The sequence below is a fragment of the Protopterus annectens genome, chromosome 10.part0 (genome assembly GCF_019279795.1).
Source record: "Protopterus annectens isolate FY-2018-M chromosome 10.part0, PAN1.0, whole genome shotgun sequence".
Lineage (NCBI taxonomy): Eukaryota > Metazoa > Chordata > Ceratodontiformes > Protopteridae > Protopterus > Protopterus annectens.
Genome location: NC_056744.1, coordinates 1,692,995,204 through 1,693,015,674, shown reverse-complemented (window position 1 = coordinate 1,693,015,674; position 20,471 = coordinate 1,692,995,204). Strand labels below are relative to the sequence as shown.

The following is a 20,471-nucleotide window of genomic DNA, read 5'->3' as shown; positions in this document are numbered from 1 at the left end:
GGAATAGCACCTGCATTAACAAGACAGTATATTTTGGTTGCCATTTTTATAGTCTGTATAATCGATGGTATGCCTCATTGCTCCCCATGTCATAAACTGATCTGACCATTCCTAACATGCCATCACCACCTCTTTAAGGACATAGTCAAAAACTGTGCTGTAGACAAGAGAGCATGTGGGAGCTTGTAGACATGTGCCATCATCACATGGAAGCCCACAGGTTGGGTTTGATACCAGTTCCTGACAGCAGTAAGGTATGGGTAACTTTGACTATCCTTGTTTCTGGGCCTTCCACTAGCCATCATGGGATACAATGGGCATATCACAGGCATCTCCCTGACAAATTTTAGGGGTCTGTATTATCTAATAATCGAAGAGGCATTACAGCGAATGCTTCTTCATCGACCCCTAAAGAGCGAATCACCAGTTACACGAACAGCCAAATCAGTGATTTTATTTATTTAATTTTCCCCCATAGGGAAAACGATCACTGATCCAGCTAGAAATGAAACATCCCTAAAAACATCTTAAAGTGGGGGGGGGGCTTCACCCCCCACACACCCCTAACTAAATATACCAACTCCAAGATCACACTACAGTGGGGAAAGGGGCAAATTCACACTGATGGCAAAGCTTTTTTTTTTCCCTAGGGGAAAAAAAAAATCGCTGATTTGGCTGTTCGCATAACTGGCGGTTCACACTCTAAGGGTTGGTGAAGAGGCATTCGCTGTATTGCCTATTTGATTAGGTAATATAGACCCAAATATTAGTTCATTAACATTTTTATACCACAGCATAAAGAGGGGCATATGTGGTTCCCAGAGAGTGAAGAGGAGAGGAGCACCACTAAGACATTCTTTGAAATGGCTCATTACCTTAAAGTTTGGAGGGAGCCACTGATTGCATGTTCATAGGTGTGTACTAGGCTAATGGCCCTGGGGCCTTTACAAGCCTAAACATATGATTATCCTGGCATAGTGCCACTCGACCTTAGTTCCCAGTGCCTCTGTCGAGTAGAGCTACTGGAGTTATCCCCAGGGTGAATTTTTTTGTTTCCAATCCACTCCTCAAGATTTCTCTTGAAGAGGGTCAGCGAGATGCTCTGCTTGACATGTATGGGAACTCTGTTCCATAGCATGGGCAGTCTCTAGGTTATGAACCTGCCCCCCCAGCATTTTCTGTTAATTGTGGTAATGAGGTTGAGGTCTCTGGAGCATGTGATGCGGAGGGATTTGGATTTCTTTAGATGTAGCATTTCTAAAAGAGCTAGGTCAGATATGGCTTTGTAAGTCAGGTAGAGATTGCCTCTAAGCAGGTGATATGAGACGGAGAATAGTTGGAGTTTTTTAAGTCTGTCCATATAGGAGAAGTGTTTAAGGCCTAGGCTCCTCTTTGTGAGGTATTTTTGCGGCCTCTCCAGTTGTTGCATGTGTCTAGTAAGGTACATGCCAAATGAGGCATTGTACTCTATGATTGGCCTAATGAGGGAAGAGTAGAGGGAGGCAGTGACCTCTCTCTTCCTTGATGCAAAACCCTTAGTAAGGAGATGTGCACATAGGACTTTCTGACCACAGTGGCAATGTGATGATCAAAAGAGAGGTTGCCGTCAACCTGTGTTCCCAGATCTCTTATAACACCTTCTGTGTTCAGTGGACTACCATCAATGTGGTAATTCATGGGAACTGGGATTTTCCCAAAGGAGATATGTTTTTTGGCATTGAGCTTAAGGCCATGGTTCTGACACCAGTCATTGGTTACAGTGAGGCCATTCTGTAGGATGTCAACATCACTTGGGGAGTTAATAATCACTCCCAACTTGCAGTTGTCTGTGAACTTTGTCAGCCTGTCTCTCTCTGTGTTGGCCTGGACTTCAGAGAAGTAGATACCAAACAGGAGAGGACCTAGGACTGAACCCTGTGTGCCTCCACTCATGACAAGTTGTCAGTCTGACTTGGAGTGCTACTTTCACACTGTGGGTTCTGTGAGCCAGTTTGCAACCCACATGGTGATATAGGGATTAATGCCAAGCTTAGTGAGTTTTTCTATGATTCCTGAGTGGGAAATGGTATCAAAAGCCTTGGCCAGATCAAGGTAGGCTGTATGAACCATCTTGCCTTCATCCACAGTTCTGTTGACTGACTCAGAAAAGTCAACAAAGTTGAGCAGGCATGATCTATCCTTTGCAAAACCAAACTGTGTGGGATACAGAGTTTGGAGAGTCCCTATATCTTTGTTTGTTTATTAAATCCATGATGATGCGTTCCATAACTTTGCATATCAGACTCATCAGGCTAATGGGGCAATAGTTCTTAGGGTCTGTAGTCACTCCTCCTTTGTGGTTAGGGATGACTGTAGCAGTGTGCCATTTGGTAGGGACAAAGCCAGAGGTGAGGCTGTGATTGAACAGGCCACACAGGTGAGGTGCCAGTTCACTCTGTAGTTCATGTAGAACACAACCAGGGATATTGTCAGGTCCCATAGAAGCTGTATTCTTGGCCTTGGACAGTGCTGTTTTAACCAATGCAGCAGTAATACTGGGTGCTTGGCAATCTACTGGTATTGTGATTGGTCCTTTGGGGGAGGGAGAGGGGTAATGTTGACACTGAATCTGTCAGCCAGTATACTGGCAATATCTGTTGGTTCGGTATAAGAGATACCATTATGCAGTAGCTCAAAACAAATCTGGGTATTGCCGTGGAGATTGTTTACATAACTATAGAAGGCCTTGTGGTTGTCTTTACTATCTGCTACAGTTCTGTTTTCATAGCTAGCTTGAGGATTTGATGAGGTATCTCAACTTTTTGTTGAGACTGATAAGGGAGTTTTTTTGTTGAGACTGATAAGGGAGTTTTTCTAGTCTTGGGAGTTCACCTTATTCCGTATCAGTTTCCTCCCACTGTTGTAGATTTTGTTTATGGCAGGGGACCACCAGATTGGCTTCCTTTTTTTTGAGGAGAGCGTCTTGGTTCTATTGGGTATGGTGAGATCATTGCATGTGTGTACGTATTCAACAATGCACTGGTGTATGATTCTGTGGTCATGCAACTATACTCCATTTGCATGGGTGCTGTGAAGTTAGCCACCTCTGTTTTTCAGAGCCCAAAGTTAGCTCTAGAGATGTTTTTCATGGTGGTTACCTTTGCAGGGGGGGATGTAGATTTCCATGGTGATTAGTTTGTGGTCAGAGCTAACTAGGGATGAGCTGAATATTGATGTAGAGCAGTGGTTGCCCATGTTAGTAATGACCAAGTCAAGGATGTTGCTACCTCTAGTGGGAGGTAAGAATGAGCCGGTCCAGGGCATTGGAATTAATGAACTCCAGGAAAAGTTGGGCAAGTGTATTGGTACATGAGTAGTTTTCCCAGTTAATGGAGGGCTAGTTGAAGTTGCCCAGTATGAGAGTGTTAGGTTGGACCCTAATATTCTCCAGGGTGCTTAGGAACATGGAGTGCAAGTCTTGGGACATGGTTGGGGACCTATAGCAGGCTACGACCTGAATCGCTGTCTTACCCAGTGTTAGCTGCACCTGAAGTATCTCTGATGCATTATGTTGGGCTACCAGTCTGGAGGTATGTGCATCCTTTATGAATATGGAACCACCAAAGCCTTTGGAGCTTCAGTCCAAGTTCTGGGGCTGAAAGGTGTGGAATGAGTTAAAGCCTGGTAGTGCAGGGGTGTTTTCTGCTGCCTTGAACCAGGTCTCTGTTAAAGCACAAATGTCAATTTTCTCCATTTTAAGTGCTTCGAGCGAGTGCATTTTGAGGTTTAGACTTCTAGCGTTGAGCAGCATGCCCCTCAGATTGCATTTGCTTGTAGCTGTTACGGTGTAATTTGGTCTTTGAAACACCACCTAAAAAAGGCACTATAGGGGTGGCAAGAGCCTTGGACAGTATCTGGAAGCCCAGAGGAGACAGATGCAGGCCATCTCTGGCAAAGCATCTAGGTCCGTCAGTCGTGTCATCCCAGGCAGACAGATACTGGATCCCCTTAGAATGACACCAGAAACTTAGCAAATTGTGAAATCAATTATTTTCTGCTTGTACTGTGGTGGTATTCTGTGTGATGATAGGATGCTGCTCAGGGCTAGGGTCATACCTGCCTGGGTTACATAATCCGAGAGCTCCTCCATGTCTCTCTTCATGTAGTCCAGGGAGGTACGTCTCAGGTCATTCACACCCACGTGTACAATGACAGAGTCATATTTATACCCATTGAGGGACCTGAGTGCGTGCATTATGTGGCAGATCCTGGCACCTGACAGGCAGCTGACTGTTACTTTCTCCTTATTTAACCTAGTGAGTGGGACATCAGTGTGCCAATCAAGTCAGCTATGACTAGTGTGTTGGACATGCTGTTTTGCCTAAGGGCTTTGTGTCTCATGATTAGTGTTGTGTTGTGGTGGTCAAGTGCATTTCTGCCTTGAGGTCTGTGCTGCTTGGGTAGATGAGAGCCTGCGTGAAGGTGGGTGTGTGGTTTGTGTTATGTGAATGCAGTATTGGTGTGTGTTCCATGTGGTGTGGTGCAAGTGTTGAACTTGTCCTCTTGACCAGCTATTCTGGTCCTGGCTGGAGAGTACGTGGCTTCCAGTTTGGATATGTAAGTCCATCTCTCGCAAGTCTGAGTGTTTGAAGGTAAGAGGAGAAATGAAAGCTCCACGTAATCTAAGTGGTAATGGTGTGTCAGTCTGAAGGGTTTCCACTTCATTAATTGCCAGGTGTTCAATGTTCAGGGTGCGTTATATTATGATATATAAAATGTGCACGAGTGCCATCCAGACAATTCGCACATCAGACAAATACTATCATATGTGTGGGGTGATTTCTCTTGTGAACATCATTAATGATGCTGAATGCACCTGCAGCCATGGATTATGACAACAGTACACAAGCTACAGAGCATGGCTGAGACTACATAGAACAATTCCCACATCTGGCACATCAGACTAATATTATCTATATCTGTGGGGTGATTTCTCTTGTGAACATCATATTGATTATGTTGAATGCACCTGCAGCCATGGATTATGACAACAGTACACAAGCTACAGAGCATGGCTGAGACTACATAGAACAATTCCCACATCTGGCACATCATACTAATACTATCTATATCTGTGGGGTGATTTCTCTTGTGAACATCATATTGATTATGTTGAATGCACCTGCAGCCATGGTTTATGACAACAGTACACAAGCTACAGAGCATGGCTGAGACTACATAGAACAATTCCCACATCTGGCACATCAGACTAATATTATCTATATCTGTGGGGTGATTTCTCTTGTGAACATCATATTGATTATGTTGAATGCACCTGCAGCCATGGTTTATGACAGTACACAAGCTACAGAGCATGGCTGAGACTACATAGAACAATTCCCACATCTGGCACATCAGACTAATACTATCTATATCTGTGGGGTGATTTCTCTTGTGAACATCATATTGATTATGTTGAATGCACCTGCAGCCATGGTTTATGACAACAGTACACAAGCTACAGAGCATGGCTGAGACTACATAGAACAATTCCCACATCTGGCACATCAGACTAATACTATCTATATCTGTGGGGTGATTTCTCTTGTGAACATCATATTGATTATGTTGAATGCACCTGCAGCCATGGTTTATGACAGTACACAAGCTACAGAGCATGGCTGAGACTACATAGAATTCTGTGGTGTCACATACACTAACAGCATTGCTACAGAGCATGGCTGAGACTACAAAGAATTCTGTGGTGTCACATACACTAACATCATTGTGTATGTTCAAATTATTGAAGGCTTACTTCCGAGCTTCTGTTAGTAGCACACTGCAGTATGCCTTGGGAACCACAACAAGATATTCACTGTCTGTACAGTGTTGCAAAGCCATGTATTATTCAGACCGTTAAAGCAGGGGATTACCACTGGAGATCCATCTTAACCATAGCCAGTGGCAGAGGAAGTGTTGGTTGATGAACTTTTGGAGAAAGCAACAACAGAGGAAGACTGTGAGAGGCAGAGGCAGGTGCAATACATTGTAGCACTGGAAAACATTTGGTGTCTGTTCCACAACTATGAGCCAGAATATATTCAACATGGTTTAAAACTGATGTGTGCAGTACTGTACCTAGACTATGCTGTACAGTACAGCAGACATTACCTACCTATGAAACACATCAGTTGGGGTAGAGCACAGGTGTCATATTGCACAGGTGGGGAGAGACAGATTGAGAGGAATCAATGGTGGGCACATTGGTGAAATGGACCCTAAGGATGTGGAAGGTAGTGAGTGACATGGTTAAGTGACTGCAGTAAGCTGGGTGTTTTCTGCAGGATGTTTGTGAATGAGAGTGCGGATAGAGGAATGGTGTGGAAGCAGGGAGTAGAGTTGGTGAAGGTGTATGAGTAATGGTGAGGTGAAAGAGTGCAGGCAGGGTGGAGTGGGTGGGGAAGAGTGAGATGGTGGCATTGATGAAAAGACAGGAGTCTGAGTGTATGTGTGTGTGTATGTGTGTGTGTGTAGATATATGTATATGTGTATATATATATATATATATATATATATATATATATATATATATATATGTGTGTGTGTGTGTGTGTGTATATATATATATATATCGTTCAGGAATAGATGCTTAGCCAACTATAATGGCTAACAGGTCAAGTCACCTCACCAGCATACCAGGTTTCGCCTTAGCATCATCAGTGCATGTGTCAGGGAGTGCCCACCCCCTCCTTTTATACATACTCATTTAAAGCAACAGTAAACAGAACTTCACACCCACATGGAAGAAAATAATTGAACAGCATTATTTACATTAAGCTACATATCCTACAGTGATTGTATGCCTTAGTTTTGACAGACCTAATATATTTCATACTTCTAATACAAGTATTATTGTTTTTTTTTCACTTTTTACATTATTTGTTGTGCTGGTTTCAATTGTGTAGTTTTTATATTTATATAATGTGTGTATGTATGTATATATGTGTGTGTGTGTGTGTGTGTATATATGTGTAATATATATATATATATATATATATATATATATATATATATATATATATATATATATATATATATATATATATATATATATCATGAAGGTAGACTTTGAGCTTGGTCCGGTGGCAGCTCAGATGTTGTCTTTCGGTTTTTCCTGGTTAGGGGTCGCCACAGTGGAACTCCGTTCCGTAGATTTTTACGTGCCAAGTTGCCGGCCCTGACGCACAACCTTCAACGAAGGTACGCCCATTCAAGCATGTCTCCACAAAGAAGACGGTCTAGCTGAGAATCGAACAGGACAGCGTCTTACTGTGAGGCGACAACACTACCGCAGCACCACCACCGCAGTGGTGGCAGCTCAGATGTAAGGTAAGGAAATCATTTTTTACGCAAGCAGGTGTAGTTGTTGAGCAGCACCACTGAGGTCACTGTAGAGTAAAAAAAATAGAAATAGTAGAATTCAGTGAATCCACAGGTCCTTCATAAATGAATACGAGGTAGTACCAGATGATGTAGGATGCCTCAGTGTTAAAATTTGTAGCTTATCTTGTTTGATAAGGAAATGAGCAAGGCAGAGGTCATGAGGCCCTCAACTGTTACCTGACTCTGTTTGTGGCTAGGTGACATGGGAGGTGTTTTCCACAGTTTTGCTTCTTGGTTTTTGTCTTCTCTTTGTTTTAGTTATATAATGAAGATCATAGGTTCATAGGTAGGTACTAGGCTATTGGCCCTAGGGCCTATATAAGCCTAGCCAAAAAGGTGCCCTGGCTTTCGCCACCCAAGAAAATTATTTTTCTGTGCCCCTGTTGAGCAGAGCCACAGAAGTGATCCCCGGGGGTGAATTTCCTATTTCCCATCCAATCAAGATTTTTCTTGAGTGCTAATGAGGAGCTTTGTTTGATATAGATAGGTAGTTTGTTCTAGAGTGTGGGAAGGCTTTCAGGGTGTATCCCTCTTCTGAGATTTGAACTTTAGAATATAGGATATGTTCATTATATGTTGTGTACTGTTCTTCATAAAATAAGTATGAGTTGCTCTTGACCATAACTTGTTCTTAACATACACACCACTTTCTGTGTATTTGTCAATTACAATCCTCTTTCCAAATAAATTTAATAGACAACTACAAAACCAGAAAAAAGCAGTAATCCTGAAACATTTTTTTTTTGTCCCTGCCACAATGCACTGGATTTCAGGATTTAATACACAACGATGTATTTTTTGCCCCCCCCCCCATATGTAATGTGATTGTTACATTTAGCTGCACTTATTTGTTTCTTATTTATTTTAATTTTTTTAAATCTACAGGACAAGCTGAAAACATCATTGTCATCCCTGGAACTAAAAGTCCGAGATCTTAAAGATTTACAAACCAAGAATGAGAGAGAATTCCTGGAGATGCACGTAAGTAAATTGACTATGGTTTGTTCTGAATGTTTTCAGTTTTCAGTACAAGTAGTCTGCAACAAAACTGCAGGAAGTAGGCATTATGCTTTGTAGGTCTGCATTGCATTACTATCAACTGTATGGAGTATGTGAACTGTCTGTTGGTTTTACTGTAGTACATTGTTATGATTTGGGGCAATGATAAAGAGTCATTTTGAAAGCCTAATGTATCAGGAGGTTATACTGTTGTATGAATCATGTTGACCAATTCAAATATCATTGGTCAAAAAAGAAAAAAAGCCAAAAACTACTTTCAGTGAACACAATTAATTAATTAAATTAATTAATTTAATTATTTAGTTAGTTATTTTTTGCAGAGGCACAGGCCTCTTTACAACCTTTCCATGTGGGTTGACCCCATACACCCTACTTGTATATACCAACTTCAATGACATACCATAGTGGGGGATGCAGTGTAACTGCAAAGGGAGCCAAAAGTTGTTTTCAGCCCTAATAACTGGACCAACTGCATTCAAACAAAAGCTGTTCTGCGGAACAACACAGTTGTGTATGTTAGACAGCAGTTCAAAGGAACTACTTAAGGTTTATTTAATCCTTACACCTGATCTATTTGTGTAGACATGATTTGAACAAGAAGTGATAAATTAACTAGGGAATTATTTATTTTATATAAAATCTGTCATTTAAGCACAGTGAATAAGACTATTATAGATGTGTAAAATAACACAAAACATTGCCATAGTTAATTTTAGTTGTGTTTTAAGTCTGATATAGTGCTTCTTGTGACACAAAAGGTTAGTGTTCCTACCACACAGTACTTGCACCACAAGCTCGATTCACTGTGTGCATTCTTTGCAAGTCTACATGCTCTTGTTTTGTCAAACAGGGTTTTTACTGTTTCACAAGTTGTTTTCCCTCATCCAAAACACATGCAAGTATTTGAGATTGCAGTCTCCTAATTGGAGTGCATGTGTGTGCACGCGTGTATGAGTGATTGAGTGACATTCCAGACATTATTTGTTTTTGTTAGTTGCCAAAACAGGGGTCCTGCAGTACTGAAAATGATAAACTGGATCTCAGTATAAGGTTTAAAAAGTACGGTCATTTTCCTGAGCTCTGTTGCTGCTGAACCCATAGTCTGAACAAAGTATGGTTGTGTCGGTAGCTCTCCAGTAAAGAATGACCTGTGGTGTTATGAATTAACTTAGGGACTTAACCTGTGAAGCACCAGATACCAAGAGGTATCTACTAGTAGTCCCTTGCTTTTTTGAATGCCAGTGCCCATCTCATGCTGGTATCCACCCTGACGCAAACTCATCAATCCAGAATGATCAAGAAAAATTGCATTGAACCTACCAAGGCCATAGACCCATGAAAAATAGGTTCAAATCTGTATGCCAATTAACATAAAATTTGCATACATTATGTAACCCCACCCACTCCAATGGACTTGTGGGATAACAACTTTCAAATGCAAACTGAAGAACAGATAACCAAAATATGGCCCCAGAGTACCCCTGCAGCCATTTCAATGACCCATTACTTGGCTATTTCACCCCATTTACCATAAACACTCTAATATGCATACTGCTTTACTGCATTATCCAGCATCTGTAATGACTCAGCCAATATCCCCTGCCTCTTCTCTCTGTTTACTATCACCCCAAGTGTCCAGAGCCTCCACCAGGCATTATTGACTTGAAGCTGCACTCAGGTGCATACCCTCCCACCCTATCACCTCCCCAGCCCCCAAATGGGCATGCCCATTCTTTCCTGCCAGTGCCTCAGATGACCAAGCTGCTATTGAATTCAGGTCACCAGGGCTGAAGTCACAGCTTTATCCCTCTATGCCATGGTGTTGGCTAAACTATATTAAGAAATAGTATAAACTTTGACTAAGCTCAATTACTCTCCTTAAACCAAAATGTTCAGACCTAGAACAGACTTCTGATTACTTCAACACATACAGTAGACCTCATAAAATAACACTAAAGCAGTTCTACAACTTAACTCATTGCTTCTTTCTCAAGCTTCATGAAGCTATAGTAACTCTTTATCCTATGTGAGTGCATTTATCTAAAAAAAAAGTTCCCTTGCCTCTTGAGATAGGTGTGATTGTCCACAACTTACTGTAACCATTATACCTCAAATACTACAGATGCAAGTCACAAATAAGCCTTGTATGTAGCTAAGATTGTGGTCTGTTAGAGCAGTGGATAAATGGCATGTTCGGATTTAAAAATATTGATAAAAATACAATTAAACATACTGTGCCACCCACATTGCTCCCATCTGCCTACTGTATCCACAGGCAGTGATCATCCACACCTGTGTGCTAGTAGATCATTACCTCCAGTCTTCACTTGGATGTAATTTCAATATAAATTCATTTCATTCCTTAAAATATTTGACTGCAGAGATATGCAAGCATTATTTATTTACTTTGTTGCTACTGCTACCAATATCCTTTTATTAATTTTTACACATCATAACAAAAATATTGCAGTCCATAACAAAATAGAAATGGTTAATATCTTCAACAAACTCTGTCTTTTCTTTATGGACAGACTCGACCCTATAAGTCAAAAAATCACTGTTACATGCTGTGATTGGTTCCCAGAAACAGAATCTGCATTATCCAAGATTAAAGCTACTACTTTAGTGGGTACCAGCAGTACATCAGAATGCATCATTTGCACTTAAGGATCACTGATTACTCCTTTGTGCCTTTTACTGAATTAATTTCTCAGAAATTAATATGTTTTAAGTTTCTGAATAACAACCAATGTGACATGTATTTGTTTGGACATTAAGGTAGGTGGGCTAGTTAAATGCTGTTTTGGCAAAAGACCTCACCATAAGGCAAAAAATAAGAAGCACTGTAATTTTATACAATGCAAGAATTATCGATTAATTACAACAGCTCTGCCCAGAGGTTTTCTTTACACAAGAAGTCAGTATGCAGTAAATAGCCCCCTTTTACAGCTCAGTTGCAAAAAAAAACAGTACACACACACCAATGCAAAGTAATAAAAGCAGAACGGACCTGCAAAATCAAATGTTCATGCCAATGATTACAAAGCAGAACGGATCACACACAGTAAACTAAAAGCACATACACACACATTCAAAGTAGTAAAAGCAGAACGGGACCTGCATTGCAAAGTAATAAAAGCAGAACAGACCTGCAATTCAAATGCTAGCGCATTGCGCTTACAAAGCAGAATGGACCTGCAAATGAAATGCTCAGTCATGATTACAAAGCAGAACGGATCACACACCGATGAAGTAAAAGCATAATGGACATGCAAATCATTTATATATATATTTTTTTTATGGTTTGTACTCCTCTTTTTCTTACCTGCAGCAGCTGAGGAAATGAATGCAAGGCTTGCACGCTACTTTGGCTGGCCAGGCTGTTCATGGAGCTGATGTCAACACACATGCCTCTGCACTTGATGACATCTGCCCAAAAGCCAGGGGGGAAAAAATTAAAAGCTGGGAAATTAAGGGGTGCCACTCGGGAATAGTGTCACCCCATTATTTGAACCTCAAAACCAGTAAAAACCAAGAAATTGGGTATGGTTGAGATGTATTGTTGCATGATTTCCTCCCCTCATCTTCTTTCAAGTCCTGTTAACGCTTGGAATTCTGGTACTTGCCTCCAGTTAAGTGATAGTTTTTTTTTTTTGTATTCGGTATGTGCCCAGGTTCTCTCCTACCATCTTGTAGTAATATATTCCTAGCAGACTACCTATTTAGCCCTTTTCCCCCTCCCCTAACATCTGGACTAAGCTTATTTAGGCTAGGAGTGTTGTGGGTGCCATTTTTAAATGTTTTGCTAGGTAGTAGCAGCTCCCGGTCCCTCAGCATGGTATGCCTGCCATGTAAGTGCTAAGGATTTTGTTCAGTAACGCTGTGTAATGAATTTTTTGCCATGGTTATCCTAAGAATGTCTGCTGTTGTATAAGAAAAGATAAGTGAAACAGGCTTGATTTTATACATGTTTAAAACTGTAGCCCCATTCTTGTGCAGCAGTGTTGTGCTAGGATATCTTGACTGTACACATCTAGAAATTATACACTTCTGATTGATAAGCTTGTTTTTTGATTCACTATGAGGTTAGAACAGTAAATTGGCTACAATTTAATGGTGCACTAATATCCCTTGCTTGTCGCTACATGAATAGTTGCAATATGGTTTTATTGTTGTGTATTACTGTCTAATTCTTGGTTGCAGCAGAAAATAGTTCTTCTGCAAGCTTTCATTGATGTATTTAGTTTACTCTACTGAATGTAAACATTTTAAATAATACCTGTATTATTTAACCTAATAAGGTTGTGCGTCAAGGCTGGTAACTCGGCACGTAAAAATCAACTGCCAATCATTAGCGGACCGAAGTTCCACTGTGGCGACCCCTAACCAGGAAAAGCCAAAAGACACAAACACAAACAAACATATGGGAACTCTTGTATTGCTTATGTGCTTACAGTTGCATTAGTAACATCATGTGTGCTAAATGATGAATGCGGTGCTGACAGATTTAATTAATGTTAAGTTCTGCTTCATTACTTGCATGTATGTCGTGCTAGGTTCAGTTTCTGCATTTGATTTAGTAGTGTATACTGTGTGTGGTTTTTTTGTCATATGTTTAACTTTCTAATGCTGTAATGTATCTATAGTTTGCTATGTAATTATTCTCCCAGTACTCTGCCTCACCCACTAACAACTGATTTCACACTCTTTACGGCTCCCTTCCTACACAAGAATGGCCCCTGTTCTACTAATGGACAGAGGCATCTCCTAAATGCTTCATCCCATGCATGGGTCCCATCAGATTATCTAATGGTAGGATTCCAGTTAGTCATTAGGGTAATATAATTACTGACCATGGGATGGGTAAGTTCAATCTATATCCAAATGTGATGGGTTATTTTGAGCATAGGGAAATTGTCTAGGCTTAAAATGGCTGACAGGGATAGCTGGCACAGTACTTATCAATGAACGTATGAATCTGTAAAAGTCGCTGTAGGTGCAACAAAGTAGGCATGATGAATAACCCCAGACAGTGATCCTATCCCTGAAGAAGTCTTAAGGATTCATAAAGGCAGGGTAGCTCCTTTCTTGGTTAAGCTGCTTAATAAAGTACTAAGAAGATTCCTCCATCTTGAAAATAAACACAGACTGTTACTCATAAGTAGGGGTGAGTAGTTGAGCATAGCTTTCAATTTTGAACCATTACGACAAGTTTGTATGTCCTTTATTACATTCTGTTTAGCCCATTGTTTGTCGTAATTAATTGACAATGCTTAGTGTGGGTTTCTTGGTGGGAGAAAATCCTTTGATAGTGTTTTGAAAATCAGACCGATAATAAAAACGGATGCATATACAAAATAATAGTATGGTTAGGAAGAGATAGTATGGTTAGGAAGAGAAAAGGTGAAGAGTTGATTGACTGCAGGTGGTGAGTTTATACATCTCAAAAAATTAGACCTGGATATGCTATGTCTTTTTTCACTGCTTGAATAAGTCTTATACCCTGAAAAAAAAATAAACACAAGACAAGAGTGAATGTGATAAATTATTGACCGATTGTGATAAATTATTGACCATGTTAAGTTTTCTTGAGTGAGTTTGTAATCCCCTGGGAGGTGATCTATACAAAATACTTAAGAATTTGGTTAGGCAATGTGGTTGAAAGCTTTGTAACATGAGTTAAAAAGAGTATTGCAAGATGTTTTAAAGGTGGAAGTTGGCAGGATTAGAACTGTATCAAAGGGTTCAGGCTTTGCACTTTAATGTGCTGCCCTTGCTACTGTATTCTTTCAATCATTTCCAGTCAGTGCCCTGATTACTTTTTGGAGGCATTTAAGAATATAATGAGAAATTTTATTTAGGATGGTGGTAAAACATGTATCTCATGGGAGAAGCCTATACTATCCAAAGACATAGAAGGATAAAAGTGTTAAGAGATCCTTATTTGTATATTAATGCTGTGCAGTTTAAATTATTGTATTTAACTATGAGATCTTATGATGCCAAATGAAGGAATTGCATGGTACTGTGGTGAACTGTTTGACAGAATAACTAGTTTAGTAGTAATATGGAAAGAGAATGGACCCCTTGTGTATGCTGATGCCAGGTTTGGAGACCTTGATAAATATTTTTAGCTTCCCTAGAAATTAGTCTGATTGAATTTGATCTTGGCTGTTGGTTGTAGTAATGTGGTGCTTTAAAGGCAGATGGGTATATGGAGGTGGGAGACCATATGAACTGTTGTGCTTTTCTGATATCAATTGTTTGGGGTGCTTGATCTCAGGTTCCTCAGATGTTTGACTGCACAGTGCTTTAGGAATAGGATATGAAGGGGATGGCTGGTGCTGACAGAAGAATTGGACTTGTTGCTTGCACCATTCCCGTAGTGTTATCCTCCTTAGTTCTGGAAGCAAGAGGAGATGGCTCTGTTATGAGAAGTCTGGTTAGTTGGGAGCATAAGGCATTGAGGGAGCTTATTTCTGGTTTACAGCAGAAAGTGAATACCTGTGTCTGTGATGGACACAGGTAACCTGTAAGTGGTTCATCTCCCAGGCCCCTGCTTACACTCAAGGGTATCAGAACTTGTCAGAGATTTGGGATGCATGGCTAGACTTAAAAAGCCCCTTGTGGTCGTTGGCTTAGTAAACATCTATGAACCTATAACTGGAGATCTCAATACTGCAAAAAGTGTTGGATATGGCAATTGTCATGATATGCAACTAATTCTAGGTGATTTAGAATATGTGGGAGGAAATACTAGCACAAATATTTTGTATTCCTCAATGGTTAAACAAGATGTTTACAACTGTAAACACCATTTACTGGAACTGAAGTAAAGCTGTTATTGGAACTTAGGAAAATACTTTGGGTTATGTTCACAGATGGTAAGTTTTAAAATGGGTTTATATTGGCTAAGAGTGACCAAGGGATATACCTGTCAGAAAGGCATTGTTACTTGGATATGATAGGCAGATTCAGTGTGCTAAGAATGAAAAGAATTGGAGGGGGTTCATGAAGGTACCGTGATGTATACATTGCAGTATCCTTTTGGTATTCAGCAACTGCCCTAACATGGTGCTGCACAAGGACTTACAACAGTGAGTATGGCTGGCCCAAGGCCATGCTGAATGCTAATGTGGTAGTCCGGAGAGAGTCGTATGCTAATTATTCATGTGCTCTCTCCCCTGGAACCGCCTCCAGGAAGGCATTTGCATGTCAAGTGATTTCACTCAGCCGTGTAGATTAGCATGGATGTCCCAACTATGTCATGGTATTTGTTTGTATTTAATTACTTACCTTGACCATAGGATGTTTATTGGGAGGAGGTCACTGGACATTAGGGATAATGCATATTTGACGAACCATCATGGCATAGGCATCAATAATAGGGATTGGGAGTGAGGGAACAATAGCTATCATGGGTAAGTGCCATAATGGCATGGTCATCAGTTCAGGGATCAGGTGTGGATGGAGTAGGAGTGGGTGAAGTAGGGATCCAATGTTCATAATAGTACTTGAACTAATATACTGCTCCAGCACTCCCTATTGAAGTGTCGGCAGTTGAAATGCCAAGTGCTGAAAAGCCAAAAAAAAGGCTCTTCTCATTTAAACTTCTTTTTTGCAGTGTGGGCAAGCTCCCTACATCCCTGAACTTGTATATATGAATCACCATACCATGGAGAAAAGGAAATATCCCAAAAAGTGGACATCTTGAACATAGTATATATTAGTCTATTTTTTGATCATTTTGGTCTCCATGTTTCAACTCTCATTCTGGTGGGTCTGGACATTTCATAGGGTTACCTGCTCGTGCTGAGGAGAGACAATCCACCAGGGAAACTAGAAGAGAGCTCGAACAGTACTAAAACTGTGATGGTCAGTGGGTGGGGTAAACCATGGGAGGGAAGACGAGTAAGAGGGACGGGTGTGTGTGTTTGGTTACTTGTGTTTATGTGGAAAAGTGACTGTAGGAAGGATGCCATTTTCTACATGAGCAGCAGTTTACTGCTACAACATGCAGATCAGTAATCAGTAATGACCTGCATGTTGTAGTCGTAACTGTGATATAGAAACGTGGAAATTGGCTAATTCTGAGGTCTTACCTGGTTGGTGCTAACATGTCTCTGGATCACAAATTAGCCATGATCAGGGCAGGGCCTGCTAGACCCTTCCATAAATCTCCAAGCATGTTGATTATAGTAATGATTACCAAGAAGGTTATTACAAAGAAATGGAAAATAAATCCTTTTCCAAATTTAAACTAGTGGAGATGAATGAATATGGTAAAAGGGAGACTCGTATACCTAAAATTTAACGGAATAAATATGTTGCAAGGTAGTTACAGTTGCATTATGGATACTTTTGACAAATGAAAATCAGGGCTGTTTTATGTAATATGATGGAAAGGAAACTTGCTATGAAGTGAAAAAAATGAATTTTCTACCTTTCCATTGTGCTGCATCAGCTTGGTATTTTTGATTTTTAAAGATTGGGGAGCTGACTAACTTTTTTGAATAAAACACTCAACTTCTGGCATGTCTTAACTTTTTTGCTCAAGAATTCAGGAGACAGCCAAACATAATTGCTCTCAAAATTGAGTATATATTTTAAATATTACTGAAATTCACTTAGGGTTAATGGAACAACTTGTTTTATATCGACATTCATCTCCTGAGCAGTAAGAATTATGAAACTCTTATATCACACAATGTTGACTGACTGTAATCCTTACTGGCTTACCAGAAAATCAATAATTTGCAAAGCACAGAGCACAGTTATGGGACATTTCAGACGTATGCCTTCTGGTAGTTGTAGTATAGATTTTTTGTTAAGTAACTTATTTATTATAGCTGCACTGTATGACTTCTTTATGTGGTTATCTGTGCTGAATGCACTGGAAATTTCTTCTTTTAAAATGGTTATTCTTAATATTGGTGAAATAAGATGTTCTTAGTGTGCTGCATGTATTGCCAGTTAGGATTGGCAAAGTGTCTGAGTAGCACCTGGTATGATGGAAATGTTAATGGGGGCAATCTGATATGGGGGGGTTAGAAACTGAGGACGTAATGTTGTAACGTTGTGCCGCTTCAAATGATACTTTTGTAATAAGGTTTGTAGTAGGTCAGTATGAGGTTGATCTGATAGTATTGTATTGCATTGCTTTGATCGTAGTAGGTCAGTATGAGGTTGATCTGATAGTATTGTATTGCATTGCTTTGATCGTAATAATGCTGAACGTTGATAAATATTTTCAATTATAAATACTGTGTTAGTGATGCTGTGTTTAACGTGACCCAGTAATGAACTTGTACACTTTATGTTGCAGGGATTGAATTTGTAGGTTACATGCATAAGTAGCATGCATTATTGGTAGCCCATAACTGGTGTTACATACTTAAGAGCAAGGACTAATATGATGTTCATCGTGTTTCACTGTTGCAGTCATTACAGTTGGGTTATCCTGCTGGCAGGCTACCCGCAGTCGGCCTGAATACCAAAGTCTAGGTCTGGCGTCGGACACTTGTCACCTCCTCCCTGACGTCACTGCGCCAGGGGTATGAAAGATGCAGCCAACGCCATTTTCTTCAGTCTTTCTTGCCATGCGGTGCCCGAAGCAAAAGCAGTTAGCAAGTGCTGGTCGGCCGACTCCTGAGATTTTCAAGCTCGAATTTCAGATCCGAAGTCTTCTTTAAAAGCGAAGTACCCCATTGGGGAAACTTTTTTTTCTTGCTCCAGACCGATGTCAGAAAAAGTTAATAATTGTATTTCTTGTGGGAAGCAAATACCTCAAGTATTTTCATTCTTACTGCATTCCTTGCCTAGGCCCTGACCACGACGTTGCTAGTTGTCTGTTTTGTGCTAGATTTAACCAACGCACTATTAAGTATCGGTACGATTTTGCATTTCATTACTTTGGCAGACGATTTAATTATATAATGCCATCAGAACAACCGACTACCGGAGTTTACAAAAAATGTAAAGAAAAAGGGAAGGACAGGCATCCGAGGTCCAAAACCGACAAGGCTTCTTCTAGACCAGTCGCCGGTTCTCAGTGAGGCGCTTTTGCAGCCTCTGACGACCGCTACTTTAGAGCCGCAGGCCGACACTGACTCCCACGTGGAGTCAACCAGGCCTACAGAGACTCAAGGTATTGGATCTTTGGAAACCTTTTCCCTCAGATGGGTCTGGAGCCGCTGAGCAGGCACCGGCTTCTGAGGGCCTTTTCAGGCCTACACAATTATATGTTAAAACTACTTCAGCTTCCAAGGCAAAGACTAAAGCAGCTTTAAAGACAAAGAAACAAGTACAACAGACCCATGGACAGGCCTCCATGCCTAAAAAACAGATGCTCAAGATGGCCAAAGACCTGATTACCTTGATCAGGGGTTCTCATCCCCCTCCTGATAAGAGGCCTAGGCAAGAGGTAGAATATGAATCTTCTGATCAGGTTTCCATTTCATCTCATTCCTCTTCTGATCTGGAATGCACTCTTCCTCCTTATGAGGATTCTGATGCTGAAGAATCTATCCCCTCAGCTTCTCCGCCTGAGGATTATTCTTTTTGTGGAAACACTGCATACCATGAGGGAGCATTTCCACTGGGAGAGCCAAGATTATTCAGAATCTAAGAAAAGGCTCAGAGACTTTTTTTTACTGCCTCAGCACAGGCCCCCTGGCTATTCCACCTGTGCTAGACATTTTAGATGATGTATTTTCAGAGTCCAGTCTGACTCCTGACTCCTCCAGCTCCTGTTAAGCCAGACCGATACTACAGGGTTCCAGACTCCCACAAATTTCTTTTTAAAAACCCTGCTGCTGACGCAGAAACTATCTCTCAGGGTCCCAAGGGGGTCAAGGCTTCCACTGCTAAAAACCCTACCCCCTCTGACAGATTCCAGGGCACTGGACAGATGGGGAAAAAAGATTTACACTTCTGCTACCATGGCTGTAAGGGCTTTAAATTGTCAGTTTCATATGCTTAAATATCAGCAATATGTTATGTCACAGCTTAAACAGAAAATGTTGACAAATTCTGAATGTGCAAAAAAATAAAGAAATGCAGGATTTATTGCATGCAGCTGAACAAGTTGGAAAGCATACTTTACAATGTGGTTTTGATTCTTTGGAGGCCTCCTGCAGGGCCGCTGTTACGGGTTCTGTCATTGGGGGGGCATGCTTGGTTAAAGGAGCAGAATCTGCCTGATCATGTTAAAGCAAAATTATTAGATGCTTCACTACATCATGATACCTTGTTTGGTGCTAAAGCAGAAGAGGTGTTGAAGAAAATGGAGGACAAAGTCAAATCTATGTAAACTGTCAAGGATTTCTATAGGTACAGCCTCCTGGCCTACAAAGAATTGGTCCTTTCCAGTGTCAGGCCACAAAGAGGCAGATACAGACGCCCTAGAGGCAGATCCCAGCCCCAAGGCTCATGCAGGTCTAAACAATGGGGTGCTTCTACCTCCAAAAGCGGAGAAGACAAATCACAGCCATACAGAAAGCAGTCCCAATGACTTCTCCCTGCCAGTACCAAGCACTTATCTTCTGGCAGCTCCTTTGGGGGGAAAACTAGCACTTTTTTCTCAAAACTGACACCTAATCACCCAGGACAAATGGGTCTTGAACATGGTGTCACAAGGTTACAGGTTCCACTTTCACACCCTGCCAAGGGCAAACGGTATGCCAGACTTGCCAAAAAATCAATGGGCAGAACAAGTTTCATCCCTCATGAGCATGAGGGCCATTCAGCAAGTATCACAACAAGAGCAGGGACTAGGATTTTACTCAAGACTTTTCTTGGTGCCCAGAAAGGACAAAGCCTGGAGGTCAATACTGGACCTATCAATTCTAAACACATACCTGGATATTCCAAAATTCAAAATGTTGACTCTGCAGCAATTTCTGCCCATGCTAGGCAAGAAGGCTTGGCTTGTAACTTTAGACCTAAAAGAGGCATACCTGCATGCCAAAATCAGACAGTCATGCAGAAGATACCTCGGATTCATAGCTGGCTCAAATGCACTACCAATT

The 20,471-nt window shown here is 40.9% G+C and overlaps 1 protein-coding gene across 1 annotated transcript in view; it reads left to right on the top strand.

Moving 5' to 3' along the window:
* LOC122814431 (zinc finger protein 19-like) overlaps positions 1-20,471 on the top strand; it is a 181,206-nt gene that overhangs the window by 2,518 nt on the left and 158,217 nt on the right. Inside the window, exon 2 of the mRNA XM_044087011.1 lies at positions 8,308-8,403. Within this exon, the coding sequence (XP_043942946.1) occupies positions 8,308-8,403 (96 nt within the window). The remainder of the gene's footprint in view (positions 1-8,307; positions 8,404-20,471) is intronic.